Here is a 27,433-nt window from a genome sequence, read left to right on the forward strand (position 1 = left end):
ATATTTCACATATTGTGATACATGCTATTAGATAAATGTTTATATCTTTGTAAATGTTTATATGAAATGCATGTACACATTGTTTATAATGGAAATATATTTCTCACCGGAGTTATCCAGCTGTTGTTATGTTTGTATGTGTGCATGACAACAGGTGGGACATGATCAGGGTCGAGAAGAGGATGAGAGATCGAGATAGAGTGGTGATTCCGGACTTCGATGTAGAGCTGCTTTTCAACACATGACATGTAGTTGATGAACTCTAGTTTGTTATAGCTAGTTGTGAACCATTTTTTGTCTTTATGATCTTGTTTAGGGATGTAAAGGAACCAAACAATTTGTGAGCTATTCGAAGCTCGATTCGATAAAAGCTCGTTTGAGCTCGTTTAATGAGGCTCGTTAAGATAAACAAACCAAACTCAAACTTTACAGTATTCGGCTAGTTAGCTCGTGAACATGTTCGTTGGTAAATTCATGAGTAATCTTTTAGATGAAAAAATAATAGTTTTGATATTTGATTTATTGATTTTGCATATTATTTATGAAATATATAGAAAAATATATTAAATTTATTTATTATAATAAATTTCCAAATTTTAATAAGATTAATATATTTTTCTTTAAATATATAATTTACTTTTTAATTAATTTAATGAAAATTTAAATGTATAATTCATATTTATTAAGTTTGTTTAGGCTCGATAAAGGCATGAATAAGTTCGTGAGCCGTGCATATATTCGTTAAATAAAGCTCGAGTTCGGCTCGACTCGACTCGACTCGACTTGATTACATCCCTAATCTTGTTGTACAGATTACACCTGATCTTGTAAATTAAATAAATAGAGCATAACTTGTTGTAATGTTGGTACAAATGTTTAAGAATTACTCTATTTAAAAAAAAAAATCGACCTAAATTATTTAATTGATCCAATTAATCCCAAAGATGATTTAAGAAGATGACTTAGTGTCCGGGTCCCCACAGCAGTTGGTATCAGAGCAGTAGGTTCCTTAGACTGATATAGAAGAGAGTGAGCGGTGTAGATTGAGTTTTCTTTCCTGCTTTTGTGGTGCTAGCATGTGTTATTGCTTTATAATATACATGTTTACCTGATTATCTGATTTGATTGAAAATGTGTACTGTTGGAGAATGAATCAGAACCGATTCTTCATCAGTAGTAAGATGATTATAGGAGGACTGAAACAGATTTGTTAGACTTGATCACTAATCCTTTTGATAATCCGATATGTCTCCTCGAAGAATCCCAGAACAGGGTAGTAACTCGACCAATCCGATGGATGTTACAGCGAAACCTATGGAAACACTCTTAAGAGATTTCAGTTGTTTAAACCGCCTACTTTGAAAGGCACTGAGACGTTTATTGATTGTTAGAGTTGGCTTGATGACATTGAGATGCTATTTGATTCACTTGACAATACAGATGAGCGTAGAGTCAGATTGATTGGGCACCAGTTGCATGATGCTGCAAAAAATTGGTGGCTTACAAATAAAAGAGCTTTGGAGCATCGAGGTATTGTTATTACTTGGAAGATCTTTAAAACTGAATTCTATCAACGATTCTTCCCAGTATCGTACAGAAAAGACCAGGGTGTAGACTTTTCCAACCTGAAACAGGGAGAATTGAATAATGAAGAATATGTGGCCAAATCTCTACCTTTCTATGATTTGCTCCACACTTTGCTGAAAATGACGAAGCAGTGGCTGATCAGTTCATTAATGGGCTGAATCCTGAGATATTTACACTAGTAAATACAGGGAGACCGAATAATTTTGCTGATGCTTTGAATAGAGCAAAAGGGCGGAAACGGGCCTGATTAGGCAGAAGGGAGCTTTGTATGTTGCTCCAGCACCGAAACAGTAACCACCTTCTACCCAGTTCCACCAACCCCCTCCCAGATTTGATAGTGGTAGTAGTAGCAGTGGGAAGAAAGATCATTTGAAAGCCAAAGGGAAACAGTTTAAGAAATCTGGAAGTAGTTCATCTAGCTCCAGTGGTTCACGACTGAGCCAAAGTTATACCTGGGTTTATTGCAGAACATGTGGTGGAAGACATCCCACAGAGCAATGCCAAGGAGTTTTTGGTAGTTGCAATATCTGTAGATAGCAGGGACACTTTGCCAAAGTCTGTCCACAAAGAGGTTCCCAAAGATCTCAGGGAGCAGAATCATCTGGATCAGTGGCTCAGACTGATAGACGATCATCTGCTGTTCACTCTTTCCAGCCAGCACCTACCCAGTCGCATCCGAGGCCAGGAGGAAGCCAGACTGTTAGCCAGCCTCCGAGACTGCAGGCCTAGGAAGCACCTGATGATTTGGTTGCAGGTAACTGCTTTCTTTGTGGTTACCTTGCTTATGTATTGATAAATACGAGTGCCTCACATACTTTTATTTCGGAGCGATTTGCATTGATACATTATTTGCCTCTTGAGTCATTATCTGATGTAGTATTTGTCTCTTCACCTTTGAGGAGAGGTCTTATATCAGTGAATTCTGTTAGACATTATATACTACGGTATGATGGTAATGAGATAGAGTTGGATTGTATTGTACTCGATTAGTCTGATTTTGACTGAATTATCGGTATTGATATTCCGACCAAGTACAGAGCTACCGTAGATTGTTTCCAGAAGATTTTAAGATTCAGACCTGAAATGGCCGTTGAATGGAAATTTTACAGTAAGGGTTCTAGATCTAGAATTCATTTGATATGTGCATTATCCATTACTAGATTATTACAGAAAGGAGCAGAGGGATTCCTTGTGTATTCAGTAGATGTATTGAAATCAATCCCTTCATTGGCAGATTTGCCAGTGGTATGTGAGTTTGCTGACGTCTTTCTAGATGAGATTCCGGGTTTGCCTCCAGTTCGAGAGATAGACTTCATCATTGAATTGATTCCATGTACTGTTCCTATTTTGAAAACTCCATACAGAATGACACCGATTGAATTGAAAGAATTAAAAGATCAGTTAGAAGATTTACTAGACAAGGGTTACATCAGACCGAGTGTGTCTCCATTGGGTGCTCCAGTATTGTTTGTCAGAAAGAAAGACGGTTCTATGAGACTCTGCATTGATTATCGGCAATTGAATACAACTACAGTAAAGAACAAATACCATTTTCCTCGTATTGATGATTTATTCAATCAGTTGCAGGAATCTTCTGTGTATTCCAAGATCGATCTGACATCTAGATATCATCAGCTGAGAGTCAGAGATTCTTAGATATCGAAGACAGCCTTCAAAAACAGGTATGGCCACTATGAGTTTATAGTCATGTTGTTTGGTTTAACGAATGCTCCAGCTGTATTTATGGGTTTGATGAATCGCTTATTTCAGAAATATCTCGATGATTTTGTGATTATTTTTATTGATGATATTCTAATATATTCAAAGAATTTGAATGATCACGCTGAGCATTTGAGAATGATATTGAATATTCTGGAAACGGTATATCTGTTGATCCTAGCAAATTTGAAGCTGTGATCAATTGGCTTAGACCGACATCAGTGTCAGAGATACGCAATTTTATGGGTTTATCAGGCTACTATCGACTATTCATAAGAGATTTCTCGAGTATTGCTAAGCCGATTACTCAGCTGACTCAGAAGAATGCTCCTTTTGTTTGGTCAGAGGTGTGTGAGTCCAGTTTTCTGGATCTGAAGAATAGATTAACTAGTGATCCGGTATTGACTATTCCGTCAGGTACTGGTGATTTTGTTGTTTTGTTTGGTCAGAGGCGTGTGAGTCCAGTTTTCTGGAGCTGAATAATAGATTAACTAGTGATCCAGTATTGACTATTCTGTCAGGTACTGGTGAATTTGTTGTTTATTGTGATGCTTCTCACAGAGGACTAGGTTGTGTTCTGATGCAGCGAGGACATGTTATTTTGAAACCGCATGAGACTTGCTATCCGATTCATGATCTTGAATTGGCTGCTATCGTATTTGCATTGAAGATTTGGCGACACTATCTATACGGTGAGAAGTTTTAAATTTATTCTGCTCACAAAAGCTTGAAATATCTAATTTCACAGTCAGAACTGAATATGAGGCAACAAAGATGGCTTGATTTATTGAAAAAATTTTATTGCGAAATCAAATATTATCCGGGAAAGTCAAATGCAGCAGCTGATGCACTGAGTCGCAAGGTATGTTCTTTATCCTTATCGACGATTGGTGTTTCAAATTTAATTGAAGATTGTTGTCTTTCTGGATTAGTATTAGAGATAGACTGTAAATCTTTGAAACTCTATGCCGTTCAAGTTGAACCAGAGCTGATTTTGAGAATTGAAGAAGCACAAAAAGTCGATTAGAATATTCAGAATTCAATTATGATGGTCAGATCAGGGGATCAATCAGAATATCAGGTTCGTAATGATGCATTATATGTCAATAATCGTTTTGTTATGCCAGATGTTTCAGACTTGAAACAACAGATTTTGTCAGAAGCACACAGTAGTCGATTCAACATTCATCCTGGTGGCAGAAAGATGTACAATGATCTGAAGAAATAGTTTTGGTGGAAACAGATGAAATCGTATATTGCAGATTTTGTATCCAAATGTCTGAATTGCCAACAGGTGAAAGCAGAAAGAAAGAAACCAGGAGGTCTATTGCATAGCTTATCTATTCCAGAATGGAAATGTGATCACATTTCCATGGATTTTGTGACGAAGCTACCACGGTCCTCCCGAGGTTGTGATGCGATTTGGGTTGTTATTGACAGATTGACCAAATCAACAAGTTTTATTCCTTACGGAATTACGTACAGACATGACCAGATGGCAGAAATTTATGTCAGAGAAGTGGTCAAATTGCATGGAGTGCCGAAGTCTATTGTGTCAAATCATGATCCTTGATTTACTTCGCACTTTTGGCACAGTTTGCAACAAGCTCTAGGTACCGCATATCATCCACAGACAGACAGATAGTCAGAGAGGACTATTCAGACATTGTAAGATATGTTGAGATCTGTAGTGCTAGATTTTGGCACTAGTTGGCAAGACTCTTTGCCACTTTGTGAGTTTTCCTACAACAACAAGTATCAAACGAGTATAGAGATGGCTCCCTTTGAAGCGTTGTATGGCAAGAAGTGCAGATCCCCTCTTTATTGGGACGATATCTCTGATGTACCTGAGATTGGGCTTGATATGATTCGAGAAATGACTGAGAAAGTAAAGCTGATTCAGCAGAAAATGAAGATAGCCCAGGATAGACAGGCCAAATATGCGAATATTCGATGACGACCGTTAGTATTTGAGGCAAGAGACAGAGTATTCTTAAATATTTCTCCTTTCAGAGGCGTTGTCAGATTGGGCAAGAGAGGGAAGTTATCTCCACGTTATATCGATCCGTATGAGATTTTGGAAAAGATAGGTGATCGTGCCTATCAACTTGCTCTACCTCCTTCTCTATCTGGAATACAAGATGTCTTTCATGTATCTTTATTACATAAATATATTCCTGATGCTTCTCATATTCTTCAGCCTGATGAAGCCGAACTTGATGAAACTTTGAGTTATTTTGAAAAGCCGATTCAGATTCTCGATCGTAAAGAAAAGCAGCTCAGAACGAAGAATATTCCGCTTGTAAAAGTTCAGTGGAGTCGTCATGGAATTGAAGAAGCTACTTGAGAGACTGAATCAGATACGAGAGAGAAATTCCCAGAGTTATTTCACTGATGTGAGTTTCCTGTTTAGTTTCTATTGGAAACTAAATTTCAGCGATTTGACAAAACTAACCATCAAACTTATTGGAATAACTGATCAAAGGCAAATGAGCTTAACCGACTAAAATCTTACAACTGTTAGTTGTCATTAGCTGAAGATTAGTGCGTACCAGCTAAATCTTATCTACGTCAAACTGATCAGTTGTAGCAGCATCTAACTGACTGATCATTTGGGAACTGATCAGTTGAAACAATCAGTTAGGAGTTTTCCAGCAATGTATCCTTCAGCTGATCTGTCAGCTATACACGTCATCAATCGAGAACGACAACCGACAAATAGTACAACAGACTGCAACTAGTAGTGGAACGCCGCATTTCAGAGATTGCAGTGTACGAATGTCAGAGAATATTGACGTGGCAATCAACGGATATATGGATTTAAATATTATTTAATATTAACGTTGAGAGGGAAGCCTATAAATAGGTGAAGAGGGCAGCTGAGAAAAGAACAACACGAAAAACTATTTTATTCAAACTTGATGTTACTCTGCTAAAATCACCCGTCGTATTCAAATATCAAGAGCTCACTCTTATCAGATATATCAGTAGCAATCAAGGCTATATTTACGAGCTTGTTAGCACTTTGAAATATTTGTTAGATTCATTTAATTGTATTATATACAGTCACGTATTGTAAACATTTTTGTGAACTAAGAGTTTCAGTTTTGGCAGTACTAAGTCCAAACTGAAGTGGCTCAGTACAAAGTTTGTATTCGATCAAAGGTTTTTAGTGAAAATCTTATCTTTGTGATAAAAGGGGTGACGTAGGAGTTATTCTATTCTCCCAACATCCAGAAACAAACGATGTGAATTTTACTTCAGTTATTACTTTCAGTCAGTTATTCTATCTCTCAGTTAGTTTACTTCCGCAACTGTTTTCTACAGTTAAACTGATTTTTATCGACTGACGAGATACCGAGTGTCAGTTGTCACTAAACTGAACCCAATATTTGAAAAATATATAATCCGTCAGTGTTTATTCAACCCCCCCTTCTAAACACTTATCACCTTTTAACTGATCCTTTCAAGTGGTATCAAAGCAGTTGTATCTCGTCTCAGAATATTTCTACTCAAAATATTTATCATGTCTTCCTTCAACAAGATCCCAATGTTTTCCAGAGAACACTTCGATGATTGGAAAATCAGGATGCAGGATCACTTAGCTGCACAAGACGATGACATGTGGTATGTCATCATTGAAGGTCCGATGAAAATATTGAAAGTCAACACAGCAGTTGCAATCACCGATGGGGCACCTCATAGAATTGAAAAGCCCAGAGATGAATGGACTGCTGAGTATAAAAGAAAAGCAAATTTGGACAATGTGGCAAAGGATATACTGTACAAAATGCTGGATAAAATAAATTTCAGCAAGATCAAATTGTGTAAGATAGCTAAAGAAATTTGGGAAAAGTTGATCCAACTTTGTGAAGGAAATGAACAAACCAAAGAAAATAAACTTTCTGTTGTTGTTCAGAAGTTTGATAATATCAAGATGAGAACTGGAGAATCGATGCATGATTATGATGAAAGAGTCAGCTGTATCATCAATTAACTAAATGCAATTGGAAAAGTGTATACAAACAAAGAAGTTGCCTTAAAAGTGATCATGGCAATGTGGAAGTCCAAGGATCTAAACAAGGTTGAACTTCATGACCTATTCGCTGATCTGAAGGCCTATGAGTTTGAGCTGCAAACTCGAGAAGGGGAACCTTCTACTCCTGCAGCCACAACTGCCTTAGCTGCAAAACAAAACCAACTGGTTCAGTCGAGAAGGTTGCTGATCAACTAAGCAACGATGCTATGTCATTGTTCATCAAAAAATTTGGAAGGTTCATGAGGAAAAATCAAGGGAACTTCCAGAAGAATTATCAGAGAAACAATTCTAAAAAGGAATCAAATGCTTGCTACAACTGTGGAAAATCCGGTCGCTTCATTGCTGACTGTCCCAAACTAAGAAGGACAGTCAAGGCTTGACTGAAAGAAAGAAGAAGTCATATGAGCAGAAGAGGAGACCTAAGGATGATAAGAAGTCTTTCAGGAAGAAGCATGAGGTGCTCTTAGCTGAAGAAAGTAAATCAAAATGGGCAGAAACTGACAGCAAGGAGTCAGAGCCAGAAATCTCATGCAGTTCCAGTGATGGTGAAGAGGAAGTGAATTGTCTAATGGCTGGTGATACAGAAGTGGAGTCAAGCAGTCAACAGGTATTTGAATTCACCTCAACTGATTTCACTAGAGAAGAACTCATTTCAACTCTTCATGACATGGTTAATGAGTACCACAAGCTTGCCTTATCTTTTGAAAAGGCCAGAGCAAAGCGAATTGATCCCATAGACAATAAAACTAAAACTGATGAATCAGTTGATGTGTTGAGTCTGAAAGGTGAGATTGCTGAGCTCAATGTTGAAAGAAGCAGGAATCAATCAATGATTCAGAAGTTGATGCTTGAAAATTCAAAGCAAACTGAGCTTATTCAGGCTTGGAACAAATCATCTGCTGCATTAACTGAAATACAGAACTCACAGAAATCAGTTTGATAAAACTGGTTTAGGGTTCAATAACCATGATGAAATGTCTTCCAATGATACTCGACGAAAACTGAATATGGATAAAGGGAAATTGTAGACGCCCGAAATTCGTATTTAAAAATTTGCGGAATAATTTAAAATTTTCTCTTTAAATAAATTAAAATGCTTCATTCATAAAATATACTGATAAAAAGATTCAATGTTTAAAGTAGGAGCGGAAGTAAATAATGTTTTCAAAATAACAACGTAAAATAATTCAACAAAATAAAAACTGAGTCTGGAATAAAAATAATAAGTGCTGAAAATGAGGTCCTCGGGTTCCTACTACTGCGGACCCAAGCTAGCTCACTGGTCCCCGCCCTCTGCCCCGACCTCATCAATACCTACAACAATCAAGTCTAGTGAGTCTAAAGACTCAGCATGCATATATCGTGAATAACAAGTAAAATATATATCATAACGTTTCATGCCGTGTAAAGATTTTATATCGTGAAGCGTAACGTGAAAATCTTGTGATGAATAATTATAAATACGTTCATAACTGAAAAATCGTACATAAAATGTTTGCTCAATATAGCCCTATCACGAAATAGTATATCATAATTTTCTGTTGAGAATATGTTCTAAGCAAGTGGCCCATAACATGAACTGAATCGTCTGATCAGACTAAACCACAGTATACTGGGCGGTAGAGATCATCACAGCCCTTGGACTGGATATCCGTACCCATACATGAACATGAACTGGTCAGTAGCCACCGGATGAATTAATAATCCCATAAGCTGGAATCCCATGAGCGTGAAGTGGCCACAAGCAATATCGCATATATCTCAAAAATAAACTTTTATATTTTTATGCAAGTAATATAATTAAATATCATGTATTATTTTACCGAATGGGTTGATCGTTCCCAGGCTCGCTGTGACCTAATTTTAACATGAAAAATATGCAAATTATTTTTTTCATTGAAAATAACTTAGTCATTGAACCCAAAAACGGGACCAACTAGACCACCAACTAAATTTCTAACCATGACTCCGTACCAACCTGAACCAACATCGAACCATCATTTAGTCATGATTAAAATACACCTAAAATGATGAAATAAAGCTCCTAAAATTGTACAAGTCGAAATTTGGTGAATGGAGGCCAAAAACAAGAAACTCTCTTTCGAGAGTCACTTTGGCACATTGCACCGTAAATTCTCGTACGACCTCTAAACTTAACCAAATCACGAACGGCCAAAAACATGACCTTCCTAACTCAATGAGGTACTGTCCAGTCTAAGTCCATAGGCTAAAAGCAAAATAAGTACTCGAAACACACCTCTGGACCAAAGGCAAAGTTGCTGTCCAGAAAATTACAGCAGCAGCTGTTGCGCTTCCTTGCGTCGTTTGTAAGGCTAATGGCCATTGGGGCTTGAACCACCGACCATAGCCTCTTACCAACATCCTAAGATATGGTTTGAACCATGGCTAAGGGCCCTAGGCCAAACACAATTCCAGCCAACAGCTACGACAATACAAGCTTCACCCGAGAACACACACATGGCACACGTGGGGGTGTTGCTTGTTTTGCTGTCAAATGAAGGATCCAATGGCTGTGAGGTTAACCATTGTCCATGCTAGACATGCTAAGGTGTTTCATGAGCCATGGCTAAGGGCTAGAAGCCAACCACAACCCACTTGACACCATAAATTCAAAACTCAACACACACAACCAAAACCAGAAAATGAATACTGATGGGGCGATGTTCTTGTTTTATTTTTAAAAAAGATGGGAACGTGAACCAAGCCATGAAAGAGAATCTTTGTCACGTCCTAGGCATGTCAATGAAGGGTTCCAACCATGGTTACAGGCCCAAAATCCAACCAAGATTCGAACCTCCCTGTACAAACCGAAAACCAGAATTTCGAGACACCAAAATGCACCATGGACGAGTTGTTGTCCATTCGCGTTGCTGTGGGGGGGGGGGGGGGGCTTTAACCAATGGATTAACACCTTCCTAGCACACCCTATATCATGTCTATAAGCAGCCTTGAGCCTCTGGAAAAACCTCAAAAACATCAAAACCGTGAGATCATAGGTGGAAACAAAAAATTTTTGCACCATATTTTCGAAAATTTCTTGACATGATTTCGGTTTTGCTTCAAAATTTAAGAACAAATATGGTTTAAAAATATGTTTATGACTTGATTGAAGAGCAAGGGATAATATAAACATGCCTTGGATTTGTTTGAAACGAAAACAAATCAATACGACGACGCGGCGCGGCAGAGACGGAGTTGCTTTACTCTCTTGTTTTCTCTCTAGTTTTCTCATGATTTTTCTCTTGTGCTCTCTTGATTTTTCTTGCTGACAAAACTCATAATTTCGAGAATATGGAGAGGAGAGGAGGCTAGGGAATGAATGAGGAAGTTGCAAAATGAATGGGAGATTTGAATGGCAAGATACCAACTTTTCTATCCTAGAGTTTGTGAGATAAAGAATGATTTGATATCAAGAGATTTAATGATAATAGTGGCCGATTTTTGGCTAGATAAAACAAGGGAGAAAATTGCTTAATTGTTAATTATTGAAGATTAAATGGTGAGGGAATTATCTCCAAGAAAAGATTAAGGAAAGAATCAAAGATGGAGAGTTGCCAAATATTTATCAAATCTCACAAGGGGTGGCCGAATTTTGGCGGATAAATTGGGGTAGAATATTGCTTAATTCTTGTTATTTAAATTTTTAAAGTTTTATCTACCCATTAAGTATTTTAGTGAATTAATTAATTAATTTAGGATAGTAATTATCTTTCATGCATGGCTAATTTTTAAATTAAATTTACCAACATGTTAAGTTAAAATTTATTAAATAAAATAAGCCTAGATTAACTTATTTCAATTGGTCACCTATTTTAATTTAGGCTTTTAATTAAACTATTGAACATAAAGGAACTTATTTACTACTAACTTCAATTAATTAATTAAATCATTCCTTAAACTTTCTTTTTCATTAATATAAATTATTCTTTATCTTAAATTAAGTTTAGGAATATTTTCTCATTATTAAAATTTATCTCATTACTCCAACACCAGTCCGGCCTCGCTTAAACTGAAAAGATAAAAATAAACTACTGTGTATAACACTAAACAATTTTTAAAGAAAATAATTTAAATCCTCATGCATAAAATCATTTTAATTTAAATAATAGTAATTATGCATGACTTATACATAGTATGATTTACGGGTTCTACAGAAATACATTCACTTTGTCAAATCAGTTGTGGTACAAGAACAAACTGAGCCAAGTAAACTGGTTGAACAGCCTATTAAAAGTACGAACAAGGCTAGAAGATATGGTATTGGTTATAGCCCAAAAGTTTTAACTGACTCACGCAGTCAGTCGTCAAAAAGATTCAGCAGGAATTATTCAAATGGCTACTCCAATTACTATAACAACAAGCACGTTCAGAAAAGATATCGGCTGAACAATCAGTTGAACAAAGCTAAATCACATATTGTCTCATCTGCACACTACACACCAAGTACAAACAAATCGAGAAAGACCATATGGAATACATCAACTGGATAGTCAGTGAGACTAATCCAAGTCTGGGTTCCTAAAGGACTAATCAATTTTGGACCCAAATAGAAAACGGTACCAAAATTATATCTTGTGTGTGATTGCAGGAAACATGTACAAGCAAAGAATCAATCTGGTACTTGGATAGTGGATGCTCACGACACATGACGGGAGATGCAAACTTGTAATCTCAACTGATCAAGTACACTTGACCAAACATCAGTTTCGGAGATAATTCCAAAGGTAAAACTGTGGGTAAGGGTAAGCTTATCTATGGTAACTTTATAATTAATGATGTTTTATTAGTTGCGAATCTCAAGTATAATCTGATTAGCATCAGTCAGTTATGCGATAATGGATTCTCAGTTCAGTTTGACAAACATTCTTGTTCAGTCAGAGACGCAACTGATGAGGTCATCCTAACTACTAAACGGTGTGGAAACACTTATAAAGTCAATTGGAATGATCAACCTTATGCACCAGTATGTTTTATTGCTTCAAAATCTTCTAAAAACTGGTTGTGGCATACGAGATTAAACCACCTGGACTTTAAATCTATTGTCTATATGAGTAATCACGATCTTGTCACTGGTTTGCCAAAATGGATTTTACCAAAGATAAAATTTGCTTAGCATGTTTGTTTGGTAAACAAGTTAAATCTTCTTTTAAAAACAAGGTCCGTAAATCTTCTTCCCGATGTTTAGAGCTGTTACATATGGATCTATTTGGTCCAATACCAGTCATGAGTTTAGGGGGAATGAAATACATCTTGGTGGTTGTAGATGATTTTTCAAGATTTACTTGGATTATTTTTCTCAAATCCAAAGACCAAACTGCTGCAAAACTGATCAAGCTTTTCAAAAAAATATTAAACGAGAAATCAGTTGGAATTGATAGAATCAGATCCGATTGAGGAACTGAATCCATCAATCAAATTCATTCAATTTTTTTAGAAAATGCTGGAATTAAGCATGAGCTCTCAGCAGCTAGAACTCCTCAGCAAAATGGTGTAACTGAGAGGAGAAATCGAACCCTTAAAGAAGCTGCTAGAACAATGCTTGCTGATTCTGGTATTTCTCAAAGGTTTTGGGCAGAGGCAGTAAACACTACGTCTTATACTCAAAACAGATCAATGATTAATAAAAATCATTTGAAAACACCTTATGAGATCTGGCATGGACGAAAAAGTGTGGTTTTTTACTTCAAAATATTCGGCTGCAGATGTTTTATTCTTGACAATGGAAAAAATAATTTAAAACCCTTTGATGCTAAATCTGCAGAGGGAATATTTCTCTGATATTCTTCAGTTAGCAAACCTTATAGAGTCTTTAACAAGGGCACAATAAATGTTGAAGAGTCGATACATGTTGTTTTTGATTAAACTGCACTAACTGATAAGACAACTGATCCAGTTGAGCTAGTTGATCGATTTATAGTTATCAGTTTGGAGGATGATCATGAAGAAGAAAATCATATCAATCGAAACATCCTTCAAACTCTTGAACCTGAAATTGTGGATCAATCAGTTGAACATGAAGTAGTTCCTGAAAGTCAGTTGGGAGAGCAGAGAAATGATATTCAGTTACAAACTGAAACAACTCCAACTGAAACTGAAAACATTCAGTTGCCTACATAAGTAATTGTTGATACATAAGCAACAAGCGCTGAACTCAGATGGAAGAAATCACATCCTCCAGAATTAGTGATAGTTAATCAATCTGACCCGGTAAGAACAAGAAATCAAATGCAAAATTTATTTATTCATTCAGCTTTTGTATCGCAATTGGAACCGAAGAAAACTGATGAACCTCTTGTTGATCCAAACTGGACAAATGCAATGCAAAAAGAGCTAAATCACTTTACCATAACAATGTCCGGAACCTAGTTCCAAGACAAGTTTCAAAACCTGTTTAGGTACAAAATGGTGTACAGGAATAAACTGAACGAAGATGGTTCAGTTGTGTGCTACAAGGCGAGACTGGTAGCACAAGGCTATATGCAAGAAGAAGGAATTGACTATGATGAAACATATGCACCAGTTGCAAGACTGGAAATATCAGAATATCCCTTGCATATGCATCATTCAAAAACTTCAAAGTCTACCAGATGGATGTAAAGAATGCATTCCTGAAAGGTCAGTTGCAAGAAGAATTCTATGTTGAACAACCTCCAGGTTTTATCAATCATCATTTTCCTGATCATATCTACCATTTGAACAAAGCCTTATATGTTCTTAAACAAGCTCCAAGAGCTTGGTATGAATTTCAAAAATTCTAAATGATCACGATTTTTCTGTTGGATCAGTTGATAAGACATTGTTCAAATTTTCAAAGAATGATCACATTTTACTCGTTCAAATTTATGTTGATGACATCATATTTGGGTCAACTAACCCCAAATTATGCAAGAGATTTGGTTGATGCAGGAGAAATTTGAAATGAGCATGATGGGTGAACTTATATTTTTTCTTGGACTACAAGTGAAGCAACTGGAGACGGGCATTTTTATTAGTCAAACTAAATACACGAAGGAGTTGATGATCGTGTTCAGCTGCAAGTACTTCCATGAGCTCATCAGTGAAACTGGACACTGATCAAGGGGGGATATCAGTTGAGGAGACACGTTACAGAGGTTTAATAGGTTAATTATTATACCTAACTGCTAGTCGTCCTGATATTGTATTTGATGTATGTATGTTTGCTAGATTTCAGGCAAACCCTAAGCAATCACATTTTTCAGCTGCCAAACATATTTTAAAATATCTTAAGGGCACACAAAATGTTGTGTTATGGTATTCTAAAGACTCTTCTGTCAATATATTTGGATATTCAGATGAAGATTATGCAGGATGTAATCTTGATTGAAAAAGTACAAGTGGATCATGTCAGTTTCTGGGAGACAGACAGATCTCTTGGTTCAGCAAGAAGCAGACATCCATTGCTACTTCCACAACTGAAGTAGAATATCTTGCTTATGGGAGTTGCTGTGCTTAACTGTTCTGGATTAAGCAACAACTGAAAGACTATGGAGTTATTGCCAAAGAATCACCCATATTCTGTGACAATACAAGCACGGTTTCTATTACCTACAATCAAGTTCTTCACTCAAGGACCAAGCACATAGATGTCAGGCATCATTTCATCAGAGATCATGCCTTGAAGCAGGACATAAGACTGGAATATGTCTCAACTGAGCAACAAGCAGCTGAAATCTTCACCAAACCATTGCTCAAGACTAAGTTTTCTCACTTTCGCAATATGCTTGGATTAATTGATTTATCCTAATTAGTTTTGCTGCCAATATATCCGTTTTTATTTAATTTGTGTCATCTATCAGTTTTTAATTTTTTAACTGATATCAGTTTGTCAGTTTGTTATTTGTCAGCTAGTATGTTCAGTTCGTGATTTTCTTATCAACTGTTGAGATTAATTCTTGCAGGAAGATTAAAGACAAAGATAAACTAGATAAACTTTATCATTCATTAAAAATAAAAAGCTCGGAGTACATCTTCCTCTACAGCAGACCTCCAGTTGGCCAACCAACTGGTTAAAGCTCCGGTGGAAGTCTTAAGGAAGCTATCTAATTGTAATGCCCGGAAAATTAATCCCAGTAATCGGTAATTATTGAATTATAATTTGATATGATTATGAAAGGAATAATCGGGACATGAAATACACATAAGTGTGAAAAGTGTGTGTATGTGCGAGAAGCCCCGCGCACATGCGCGATTAGGACGCGCGCACATGCGCGGAGTATGCAGGGGCGTTGGCGCACATGCGCGGAGTGGACGCGCGCACATGCGCGAGACATCCAGAAGGATCCGCGCACATGCGCGACTATATGCGCGCACATGCGCGCATCGAACAGAAGGGGTCGCGCATATGCGCGGCGTGATTGCGCGCATATGCGCGAAGGAGGCAGTAGGGTGCCTCGAAGCGAAATTCCCCTCGCGCACATGCGCCGATGGATGCGCGCATATGCGCGAGGCGACGTGGTGCTGCACGCGCAGGGACGAAGGTCGCGCGCATATGCGCGGCGACATGCGCGCATATGCGCGAGAGGATTTGCGCGGAATCTGAACAAGACACGTAGCGAATTTGCATGTGATATATATATGAAGGAGTTGCTTCATTTCTGAATTGAGACAGCAAAATCGAAAGCCGAGGGAAATATTGATTCTTGCCGTTCAAAATTCTACCGTGCAATATCCGTCAGTCCAAATTGTAATCCGACTTCGGTACCGAGTTCCTAGCAACGTAGGCTACACTTTGACGTAAGTTTTGCTACGTTTTGACATGCTTTGAAATTATGCTATTGTCAGAATTGAATGGAACTCATATATGTTGTTCTTGACATAGTAGACATCATAGAATCGAAGTCAGATTAAGAAATAGACTGATTATGGAATTGTTATGATTTTCTGATAATAATCAGTTGATACCGGACAGATTTGGAGTATGGATTGAGTAGGGATTGTACTGGATATAGGTTATAGATTGTAACTATTATCTGGTGAATTGGTATAGACGGGGATATTGGAATGGTACCGTTATGCCGTTGATTTTGAATTAAATCAAGAATTATCAGATTGTTATTGATTCGAGTGGTATATTGACATAAGATTATTCATATTGTCATTACCAGACAGACTGTGAATTCAGGACTTCGACTGAGCGGGAAACCGAGACTGCAACGAAAGGTATAAGTCAATGTGGTATTGGGAGATGGACTTGAGTCGGCTTGGACTTGGGTTTCCCTAAATCACATACTTTATTTATTGCATTGATATTTGCAGTTATTTGATTAATATACTTGTGCTCTTGATATTTAGATGACAGGTATTAGTCGAACTGTCTTGTGACACACCGTGCCGGATAGTGGTGGTATCGCCACGGCACATTGCACGATGTCACAAGATAGGATGCTAGCGATAGAAATACAGTCCATGACGGATAGGTCGGGACACTGGATGTATGGTTATATCGAGTAATGGAATCCATTACGGAATTCGATATAGGAACACCATATTTGGTTATATCGAGTAAAGGGGTTGGAATTCTTCTATTACGGAATTCGATATAGGAATACCGGGGCACTGGTTATATCGAGTAATAGATATTATGGTTCCCTCCTTTACGGAATTCGATATAGGAATACCACATCTGGAAACCGGGATCCCTAGACTAGGATTGAGTCTAGTCTTAAATGATGTAGCTACGAGTATTGTTTATGTTTCGGATTATGATACATATTCATGTTACCTGATTACATGCTTTATATTGTTTATATGATTGCATGTTTCATTGATTTATACTGGGAGTATATTCTCACCGGTTTATCCGGCTGTTGTCTTGTCTGTATGTGTACTTGACAACAGGTGGGACAGGATCAGGGTCCAGGAGATGAGAGAGAGTGATTAGCGTGGAGGCTCCGGACTTGGACTAGAGATAGGGTTGAACACTTGACTTGAGTTTTAAACCCTAGTTTGAATAAATGTTTGTGATACAGGACTTGTATTTTATATACTGATATGTATATATGTTTTGATGTCACTACGTTCCGCATTTTAAAAAAAAAAAAAAAAAAATTTAGACCCTGTTTTAATTGATTAATTAGTCCCAATTATGATTAAGAACTTGATTAGCGTCCGGGTCCCCACACTAATTCAGCAATTTGTTCCAGAATCTTCTTTCCTCCTGGAACATCAGTAGGTAGACACCGTCACCAGCGAAGACGTCCACCGTATAAGCAACGTGCAAGCGTTCCCGATATTTCTTCAGTTTTGCCACCAGTTTGGGGGTCGTAGCTACTCCACACTCCTGGAGAAATTGGAGTTCTTGAAGCTCCTCCCAGTATCGAAGGATTTTGTGGAAGACTTCATCTTCCATAGCAGTTTTTCTTTTCTCCAGAGCTGAGTTCATAAAAGCTTCGGCCATATCTGGAGTCTTCGATGAAATCATTCATCAGTAGCCCAAGAACTTCAGACAAATGTGACTTCAACTGAATCAGTTGATCTCTCAACAGATCAAGCAGCTACATATGCTCTTATCTCTATCTCTGCTGAACAAGATGTTCAAACCGATGTGCCCATTCACTCACCTGTTGAGCCTAATGTAGAAAATGTTGACACTGAGGAGGATCAGTTGCATGTTGACGAACCGCAACAAGTTTCAGTGGACCAACAATCAGAACCACCAGTCACTGACCCTCCAACTGAAACTACCACAGATCATCTACTTAATCAGCAGGACAGTCCATCTGCTGCTCCGAATCAATCTTCTTCTCCTCCTATTCAACAAGAAGCCAGTATTCAATACGTTCCAGAGCTGACACATGCTGAAACAGTAGTTTCTGACAGGAATATGATGGTCTTTGATCAAAATAATAGGGAACATGAACCAAGGATGATTGAACCTGTATCTCCTCATCCATCCTCAGACATGGATTTAGTCCTTGAAGAGATTCAGGACATTCAGCTCAATATGTCAAAGATAATGCAAGAAATAAAGGAGATTCAAAGCACTCAACTTGCTCACTCTCTGAAGCTGAACTCCTCTAGTGAATTCAATTCAGGGAAACTGAAATCAATTCAAACTGCTGTGACCTCTATCTCCTTTGCGATCGACGAACTTAAAAAGAATAGAGGCTTAGCTGAGAGTCTCTCCCTTATTCAAGACTCAATCAACAAGCGATTTGAATCTATGGAGACATATGTTTCGAAGAAAATTGACTTGCTGTAAACCACTGTATTGACTGCTGTCAAAGATATTGCAGCTGATGTTAGGATTTTATCTTTCAAAGTCGATGTGCTTGACAAAAATGGGGAAGTAGCTAGATTGATGAAGGAATAAAAGAGCATATAACTGAAGAGACAACTGTTGTCAGTTATTAGTTGAAGATTATTAATTTTCTTTGTACGAATCTGGACACTAGAAAAATTATTTTATCTACATTGATTCTGTAAGGCTCGAGAATTATCCGTGGTCATTGAGGTTAGACTTGAAGCTATGAGAATGCATGACATTTAGATTGGAATTGTGCAGCATGGCCGAAGCCACACTGCACCTGCGGTGCTAAGACTACCGCACCCGCGGTGTATGTGACAGAAAGGTGATGGATTTGTGCGAAGCAACACCGCACCCACGGTGCGAGCAAGACCGCACCCGCGGTCATGCAAGAGCCGCACCCGCGGTCACCGAAATTCAGAAAATGATATTGCTGCCGAGAGCTCGGCGCACCCGCGCTCTTAAGCTACCGCACCCGCGGTAGTGAGTGTCATTTGAAAAACATGAACACTCGTCCCTTTGCATGCAATATATGATAGTTGTCTTCATTTCCTTTGGCATTCAGAACAAGAACCGAGACCCTTCTCCATGGAATGCTTCAAGTTTTCTTCATAGCACACTTGGAATTGTGAGAAGTTTACACATCCGATTTGGAATCCGAGTGAAGATTCTTGCTCCTTGTATCACACGCTTCATAAGGGTATACTTTTTACTCATTTGCAACATGTTTCGAAATATATATGTTTGGGAAATTCAGATTTGAGTTAGAATATGTGTTCTTGATATGTTGAGCATGATTTATTCGTTACCGGATCGAAATTTGGAGACCGTATGCTATACGTTCGATTTTCCAGCATGTGTGGGACTGAGAATAGGCAGATTTCAGCATGTATATTGATGTTAGGTGAGATTATGAGTTGATTGTGATTGAGTATGATATTCTTGAGTTACCGTTATCGAAGAAGTACGCCGTTACACCGTCGAATTGTATTGAAACCGATTTCAGCTTTGTATATTGATTATTCCAAGACTTGCTTGAGTTGTGTTTTGATATAGAACATTTGTATATGGTCATTTCAGATTAGTCTTGACAGAGTGACATTCCGACTTCAAGATCTCGACACAGACAGTACGACAAGAAAGGTATAATTCATGTGGTCTTGGGACTGCACAACTCGATTCAGACTTGATACGAGTTTCCCTAAATCACATACTAGATTGTTATTACATTTGATTATGTAATGTTTTGTTTATTGATTTATATTCGAGTCCTGAGATAGGAGATATTGGCAGATTGGCCAAGACTAGACGTTTCGGTGTATCGACGCATAGGAGTAGATTTGCTCTATGTGTAGACCCTCGATACAGAGTTGACCGAAGTCTAGGAATAAGACGTACCGTTACCCCGAGTGGTTGGGTAGGTGACAGACCATCTTATTCACACCGGGATCCCTAGAGTAGAAATGAGTCGAGTCAAGATTTAAATGTTGAATACAGATTTGTATTCTTCTACATGTTGTAGATTTTACATTCATGTTACTTGATATGTGCTATGCTTTTGTATATGATTATTACATTGCATGCATCCATGTTTTATACTGGGATATGTTCTCACCGGAGTTATCCGGCTATTGTCGTGTCTGTATGTGTGCATGGCAACAGGTGGGGCAGGATCTGGGTCTCGAGCTAGATGAGAGATTGATGATAGCGTGGAGATCTCGGGCGTTGAAGATTACTAGTGGTTCCTACTAGACTTGTATCACTTATATTTGTAGTTGGTACTTGAACACTAGTGTATGCTTGTACGCAACAGACTTATATGTACATGATGTTGTTTAACTATTATAAAGATATGTCATGTTTTGTTTATACATTTGAGTTAATGTTAAAAGTAAAATTTTGACCCACATTTTCGAACAAAGATCCAATTAAATCCCAAAAGAATTGAGTTAGAGCCCGGGTCCCCACAACAGGTGGTATCAGAGCAGTAGGTTCTGTAGAGTGAAATAGAATAGAATGAGCGGGGTAGATCGAGTAATCTTCCTTGCTTTTGAGATGCTAGCATGGTTTATTGCTTTCCCTATTATATGTTGTATTATCTGAATTGATTTACAGCATATATTTTTCAAGCCTGAATCAGAACCGATTCTCGATCAGAGTTTATGATCAGAGGAGGGCTGAGACAGATGATATTGATTGTGTACTGATCAGTTTGATAATCAGATTTATGCCGCCTAGATGTATACCACAGCCAGAGCAGGGTAGCACATCCGGTGCACAGATGGATGTTACCGCTACGCCGATGGAGACCTTATTGAAGAGATTTCAGTCTTTCCATCCGCCTACCCTGAAGGGCACAGAGAGTGCAGTAGAGTGCGAGAGCTGGCTTGATGATATCGAGATGTTATTTGAGTCTTTGGCCTATACTGATGAGCGACGTGTGAAACTGATAGGGCATCAGATGCAAGAGGTTGCCAAGAGCTGGTGGTTGACTACGAAGAGAGCCTTGGAGCGCCGAGGCATTGATATCACGTGGAAAGTCTTCAAGGATGAGTTCTATCAGCGATTCTTCGCCGTCTCCTACCGAAAAGATAAGGGAGCTGAATTTGCGAATCTGAGGCAGGGACAGTGGAACATCGAGGAGTATGTTGCTAAATTTTCTGCATTGCTACGATTTGCATCTCATGTGGCAGGGAACGACGAGGCAGTGGCCGATCAATTCATCAACGGATTGAATCCGGATGTCTTTACTTTGGTGAACACGGGACGGCCTAATACTTTTTCAGAGGCACTGAACCGAGCTAAGGGAGCAGAGGCTGGCTTGATCAGACAGCCAGGAGCTTCCTACGGTGTTCAGGGGCAGAGACCGCCACAGTCCACGACCGTACAGTTTCCACCACCTCCTCCTCGTTTTGACAGTGGAGCTAGTGGTAGTGGCAAGAAGGAATTTCTGAAGGCTAAGGGCAAACAGTTTAAGAAATCTGGGAGCAGTTCATCGAGTTCGAGTGGATCTCGACAGAGAGGTCAGGGGTCAGATTATAGTGGCGCATTGTAAGGCCTGAGAATTACTAATCTTCATTAATGCGATAATTGAAGATATGAGAATGCATGTTATGTCATGAGAAGCACTAGGAAATGCCAATATTTCGACTCTATTAATCCGGAATTATGGAATTTTAATTGATATGATTATATCGAGACCAGAGTGGGCAAAGTTGTGTCATTTTACCAATTTTGGGCAGAACTAGTGGCGCCCGAGCGGTAGAAAGTGACCGCTCGAGCGCCAATGCTCAAGGGGAGTATGTTCGGGCAGAAGGAGTGGCGCCCGGGCGGTAATTTATGACCGCCCGAGCGCCAGAGTCTAGCATTCAGACAGAATATTCCGCGCCCGGGCAGTAGAATCTTACCGCCCGAGCGCCGAGCTCGCGCCCGGGCGGTAAGATTCGACCGCCCGAGCGCCAGCAAGATTTGGCCAAAAGAAGCCACGTTTCAGATGCATGCAAGTGGTAATATATAAACGATTTTTCCCTCAAAAATCTGATAAGAATCAGAATATAAAAGCTCCGTGAAGCTTTTAGAAATTCTTGCGCCGGTAGTTTGCAATCCGTCTGTTAGATTTGAAATCCGACTTTGGTACCGTGTTCCTATCGTTGTAGGCTACGCGTGGACGTAAGTTTTACTATGTTTTGGCATGTCTTGAAATTATGATGTTGCAGGAATCAGATATGATTCATATATGTTGTTTCTGACATATTAGACATCGTATAATTACAAACGGATTTAAGAACGGACACCGTATAGAATTGTTATGAATTTTAGAGTTGAATTGACTGGGTTTTGATACCAGATTTATACCATTATCAGTTATAAATTGGGAATTGATATAGATTGTTTAATATGGAAATTGTACAGTTGAATGATACCGAAATCAAGTATTTAAGTGGGTATGTGTTGATTGAGATTAGAACTTGATAGATTGTGTATCAACATTTCCATTTCAGATTCGTATTGTGACAGCGACAGCAATTGTGCAACAAAAGGTATAAGTCATGTTTTGTTTGGGGAGATGTAACTCAAATAAGATATTATTTGACTTTCCCAACCAAAATCACATACTAGTATTATTAGATATATTGTAACATGTTTATGAATTGTGTATAGTATTATATTCAATCTTTTAACATGTTTATGCTTTGATTTCAGAATTGTATTCAAGCATGTATGATCAGTGTGATATTCAGATATGAATATGATATACGTTGTTTACATATTGATACTCATTGCATCTAAGATAGGAGAGTCTTTGACAGGCATTGTCAAATAGCTAGACGTTTCGGTGTATCTCAGCATAGGAGTAGGTATTACTCTTATTGCCGCCGTTGATACAGCTCAGACCGAAGTCTAGGAATGAGACGTACATTACCCCGATTGGAGGGTAGGTAGTGACGTCTTATTCACACCGGGATCCCTAGAGTTCTAGTCGAGTCGAGTCCAGACATGGTGTAGTGACCCGTTCCAGAATCACCTACTAAGCAAGAACTAAGCATGCAATTAGCCTAATTAACAACAATCAGAGATAATCGCGGAAACAGTCAACAATTAATGGTTATACAACCCAATCGAAGTCTAGAATAACTCAAACTAAAATATCCAGTACAACCATATCGAATCAGAACAGTACCGATAAACTAAAGCAATCGGCTACTCAACGTCCTCCTCCTCCTCCTGAGCTGTCCAACCTGAGGCCTGCCCCGTGGGAATGGGGTGTCCAAGATAAACAAAACCGAGGACGTGAGCGATAAGAACGCCCAGTACAAAAGCATGAGTATACAAACCTATATGAAATGCACATGCTATGATATGATACCAGGGTAGTCAAGAAACAGGAGTAACAAAGGATCTCAAAATGCTCAGTCTAGAGGCGCCAAGTGGATAGTGCCGCGCGGTACTCCTCTGGGTCACTGCATCCACTACAAGAACAGACGTGGACCTAAAATGTCCCGGATCACCGAAGCCCTCCCGACCCGTCGGCCACTGTGTACTCTCGGTGTCCATGCGTCCACAAGACAGGGCTGAGCGGCCCCAAGATATAGCTTATCTCGAAAGAGATACAGCTCAACAGTAAAGGCTATCTCGAAGGAGATACGGCTCAACATGAAATGCAACATGCAGTAATAAACGTGACATAATAGCATGCATCATATGACATATATCAATGCACCACATAATCATGCAACACATATAAGAATGTATACTCGACCAGGATATCTCGGATAGTACTTTCGTACCTCTATCACAGCAAGCCTAGCCTTACGCAACACCGCTAATCAGGTCTAGAACAAGCCTACGCATCAAAAGCATACCCAATGAACAATGCTACCATGCTCGACTAGCAAAACCAGTACTACCTAGTACTACCCAAGGTTTAGGGTTTACCTTCGTCCGTCGACAGCCCTTTGATGTCGATTGCCTCGAAACTCAGGCGTCGCTACGCTACCACTCCTGGCAGCTCTTGGCTATCGCTCGACCGACAACTAACCCTAGAAACCTTCCAAACCTCTCAACTATGAGACACACTTCGAGAAATTGCAATCCAAAATGAGGAAATCCGAGCACTATTTATAGGCTATGTTCGGATCCACCGAACATACTTCGGAACGTCCGAACTCCTACGTGTCCACCGGCTCTTGACACCTCACGATCGGATCCACCGAACCTACACTTCGGACCTTCCGAACTTGCATGTAAACTGACGTGTCGATCAACTCTTGACACCTCATGATCGGATCCACCGAACCCACTTCGGATCGTCCGAACTCTTCGGTGCTTCCGAACCATCTTCGGTCCGTCCGATCATGACCACGGTCAAAATTACACATTAAACCTTCTTAATCACCATTAATCTGTTAATTACCCAATTTGGAATTCGGGTTACTACATTCTCCCCCCCTTAAAAGATTTCGTCCTCGAAATCAAGCTTAGAGGATAAACAAAACGAAACAACAACATAATCTCAAAATACTTGGTTCATCAAATCCATGAACACCGCTGGCGCATTCGTCAATCCGAATGGCATAACTAGAAACTCGTAATGCCCATATCGAGTACGAAATGCAGTCTTGGAAATATCATCTAGACCAACACTACCTGACTACTCTCGTCACCAAAGTGGTCAGCCATCGCTATAAGAATGAGGAAAATGGTAAAATGGTCAACGAAAATCCCAAAACAGAAATCTATATCCCAAAATCGTATGCATGCTCTGATACCATAAATGTAGTGACCCGTTCCAGAATCACCTACTAAGCAAGAACTAAGCATGCAATTAGCCTAATTAACAACAATCAGAGATAATCGCGGAAACAGTCAACAATTAATGGTTATACAACCCAATCGAAGTCTAGAATAACTCAAACTAAAATATCCAGTACAACCATATCGAATCAGAACAGTACCGATAAACTAAAGCAATCGGCTACTCAACGTCCTCCTCCTCCTCCTGAGCTGTCCAACCTGAGGCCTGCCCCGTGGGAATGGGGTGTCCAAGATAAACAAAACCGAGGACGTGAGCGATAAGAACGCCCAGTACAAAAGCATGAGTATACAAACCTATATGAAATGCACATGCTATGATATGATACCAGGGTAGTCAAGAAACAGGAGTAACAAAGGATCTCAAAATGCTCAGTCTAGAGGCGCCAAGTGGATAGTGCCGCGCGGTACTCCTCTGGGTCACTGCATCCACTACAAGAACAGACGTGGACCTAAAATGTCCCGGATCACCGAAGCCCTCCCGACCCGTCGGCCACTGTGTACTTTCGGTGTCCATGCGTCCACAAGACAGGGCTGAGCGGCCCCAAGATATAGCTTATCTCGAAAGAGATACAGCTCAACAGTAAAGGCTATCTCGAAGGAGATACGGCTCAACATGAAATGCAACATGCAGTAATAAACGTGACATAATAGCATGCATCATATGACATATATCAATGCACCACATAATCATGCAACACATATAAGAATGTATACTCGACCAGGATATCTCGGATAGTACTTTCGTACCTCTATCACAGCAAGCCTAGCCTTACGCAACACCGCTAATCAGGTCTAGAACAAGCCTACGCATCAAAAGCATACCCAATGAACAATGCTACCATGCTCGACTAGCAAAACCAGTACTACCTAGTACTACCCAAGGTTTAGGGTTTACCTTCGTCCGTCGACAGCCCTTTGATGTCGATTGCCTCGAAACTCAGGCGTCGCTACGCTACCACTCCTGGCAGCTCTTGGCTATCGCTCGACCGACAACTAACCCTAGAAACCTTCCAAACCTCTCAACTATGAGACACACTTCGAGAAATTGCAATCCAAAATGAGGAAATCCGAGCACTATTTATAGGCTATGTTCGGATCCACCGAACATACTTCGGAACGTCCGAACTCCTACGTGTCCACCGGCTCTTGACACCTCACGATCGGATCCACCGAACCTACACTTCGGACCTTCCGAACTTGCATGTAAACTGACGTGTCGATCAACTCTTGACACCTCATGATCGGATCCACCGAACCCACTTCGGATCGTCCGAACTCTTCGGTGCTTCCGAACCATCTTCGGTCCGTCCGATCATGACCACGGTCAAAATTACACATTAAACCTTCTTAATCACCATTAATCTGTTAATTACCCAATTTGGAATTCGGGTTACTACATTCTCCCCCCCTTAAAAGATTTCGTCCTCGAAATCAAGCTTAGAGGATAAACAAAACGAAACAACAACATAATCTCAAAATACTTGGTTCATCAAATCCATGAACACCGCTGGCGCATTCGTCAATCCGAATGGCATAACTAGAAACTCGTAATGCCCATATCGAGTACGAAATGCAGTCTTGGAAATATCATCTAGACCAACACTACCTGACTACTCTCGTCACCAAAGTGGTCAGCCATCGCTATAAGAATGAGGAAAATGGTAAAATGGTCAACGAAAATCCCAAAACAGAAATCTATATCCCAAAATCGTATGCATGCTCTGATACCATAAATGTAGTGACCCGTTCCAGAATCACCTACTAAGCAAGAACTAAGCATGCAATTAGCCTAATTAACAACAATCAGAGATAATCGCGGAAACAGTCAACAATTAATGGTTATACAACCCAATCGAAGTCTAGAATAACTCAAACTAAAATATCCAGTACAACCATATCGAATCAGAACAGTACCGATAAACTAAAGCAATCGGCTACTCAACGTCCTCCTCCTCCTCCTGAGCTGTCCAACCTGAGGCCTGCCCCGTGGGAATGGGGTGTCCAAGATAAACAAAACCGAGGACGTGAGCGATAAGAACGCCCAGTACAAAAGCATGAATATACAAACCTATATGAAATGCACATGCTATGATATGATACCAGGGTAGTCAAGAAACAGGAGTAACAAAGGATCTCAAAATGCTCAGTCTAGAGGCGCCAAGTGGATAGTGCCGCGCGGTACTCCTCTGGGTCACTGCATCCACTACAAGAACAGACGTGGACCTAAAATGTCCCGGATCACCGAAGCCCTCCCGACCCGTCTGCCACTGTGTACTCTCGGTGTCCATGCGTCCACAAGACAGGGCTGAGCGGCCCCAAGATATAGCTTATCTCGAAAGAGATACAGCTCAACAGTAAAGGCTATCTCGAAGGAGATACGGCTCAACATGAAATGCAACATGCAGTAATAAACGTGACATAATAGCATGCATCATATGACATATATCAATGCACCACATAATCATGCAACACATATAAGAATGTAT

General features: G+C 39.4%; 1 protein-coding gene across 1 annotated transcript in view; it reads right to left on the bottom strand.

The window, feature by feature from the left end:
• The window catches only part of LOC140819139 (uncharacterized), a 39,933-nt gene extending 15,049 nt beyond the window's left edge, over positions 1-24,884 (bottom strand). Inside the window, exon 1 of the mRNA XM_073179149.1 lies at positions 24,780-24,884. Within this exon, the coding sequence (XP_073035250.1) occupies positions 24,780-24,812 (33 nt within the window). The 5' untranslated portion in view covers positions 24,813-24,884. The remainder of the gene's footprint in view (positions 1-24,779) is intronic.
• Positions 24,885-27,433: the final 2,549 nt, after the last annotated feature.

This window comes from Primulina eburnea, chromosome 18 (genome assembly GCF_022965805.1).
Source record: "Primulina eburnea isolate SZY01 chromosome 18, ASM2296580v1, whole genome shotgun sequence".
Lineage (NCBI taxonomy): Eukaryota > Viridiplantae > Streptophyta > Magnoliopsida > Lamiales > Gesneriaceae > Primulina > Primulina eburnea.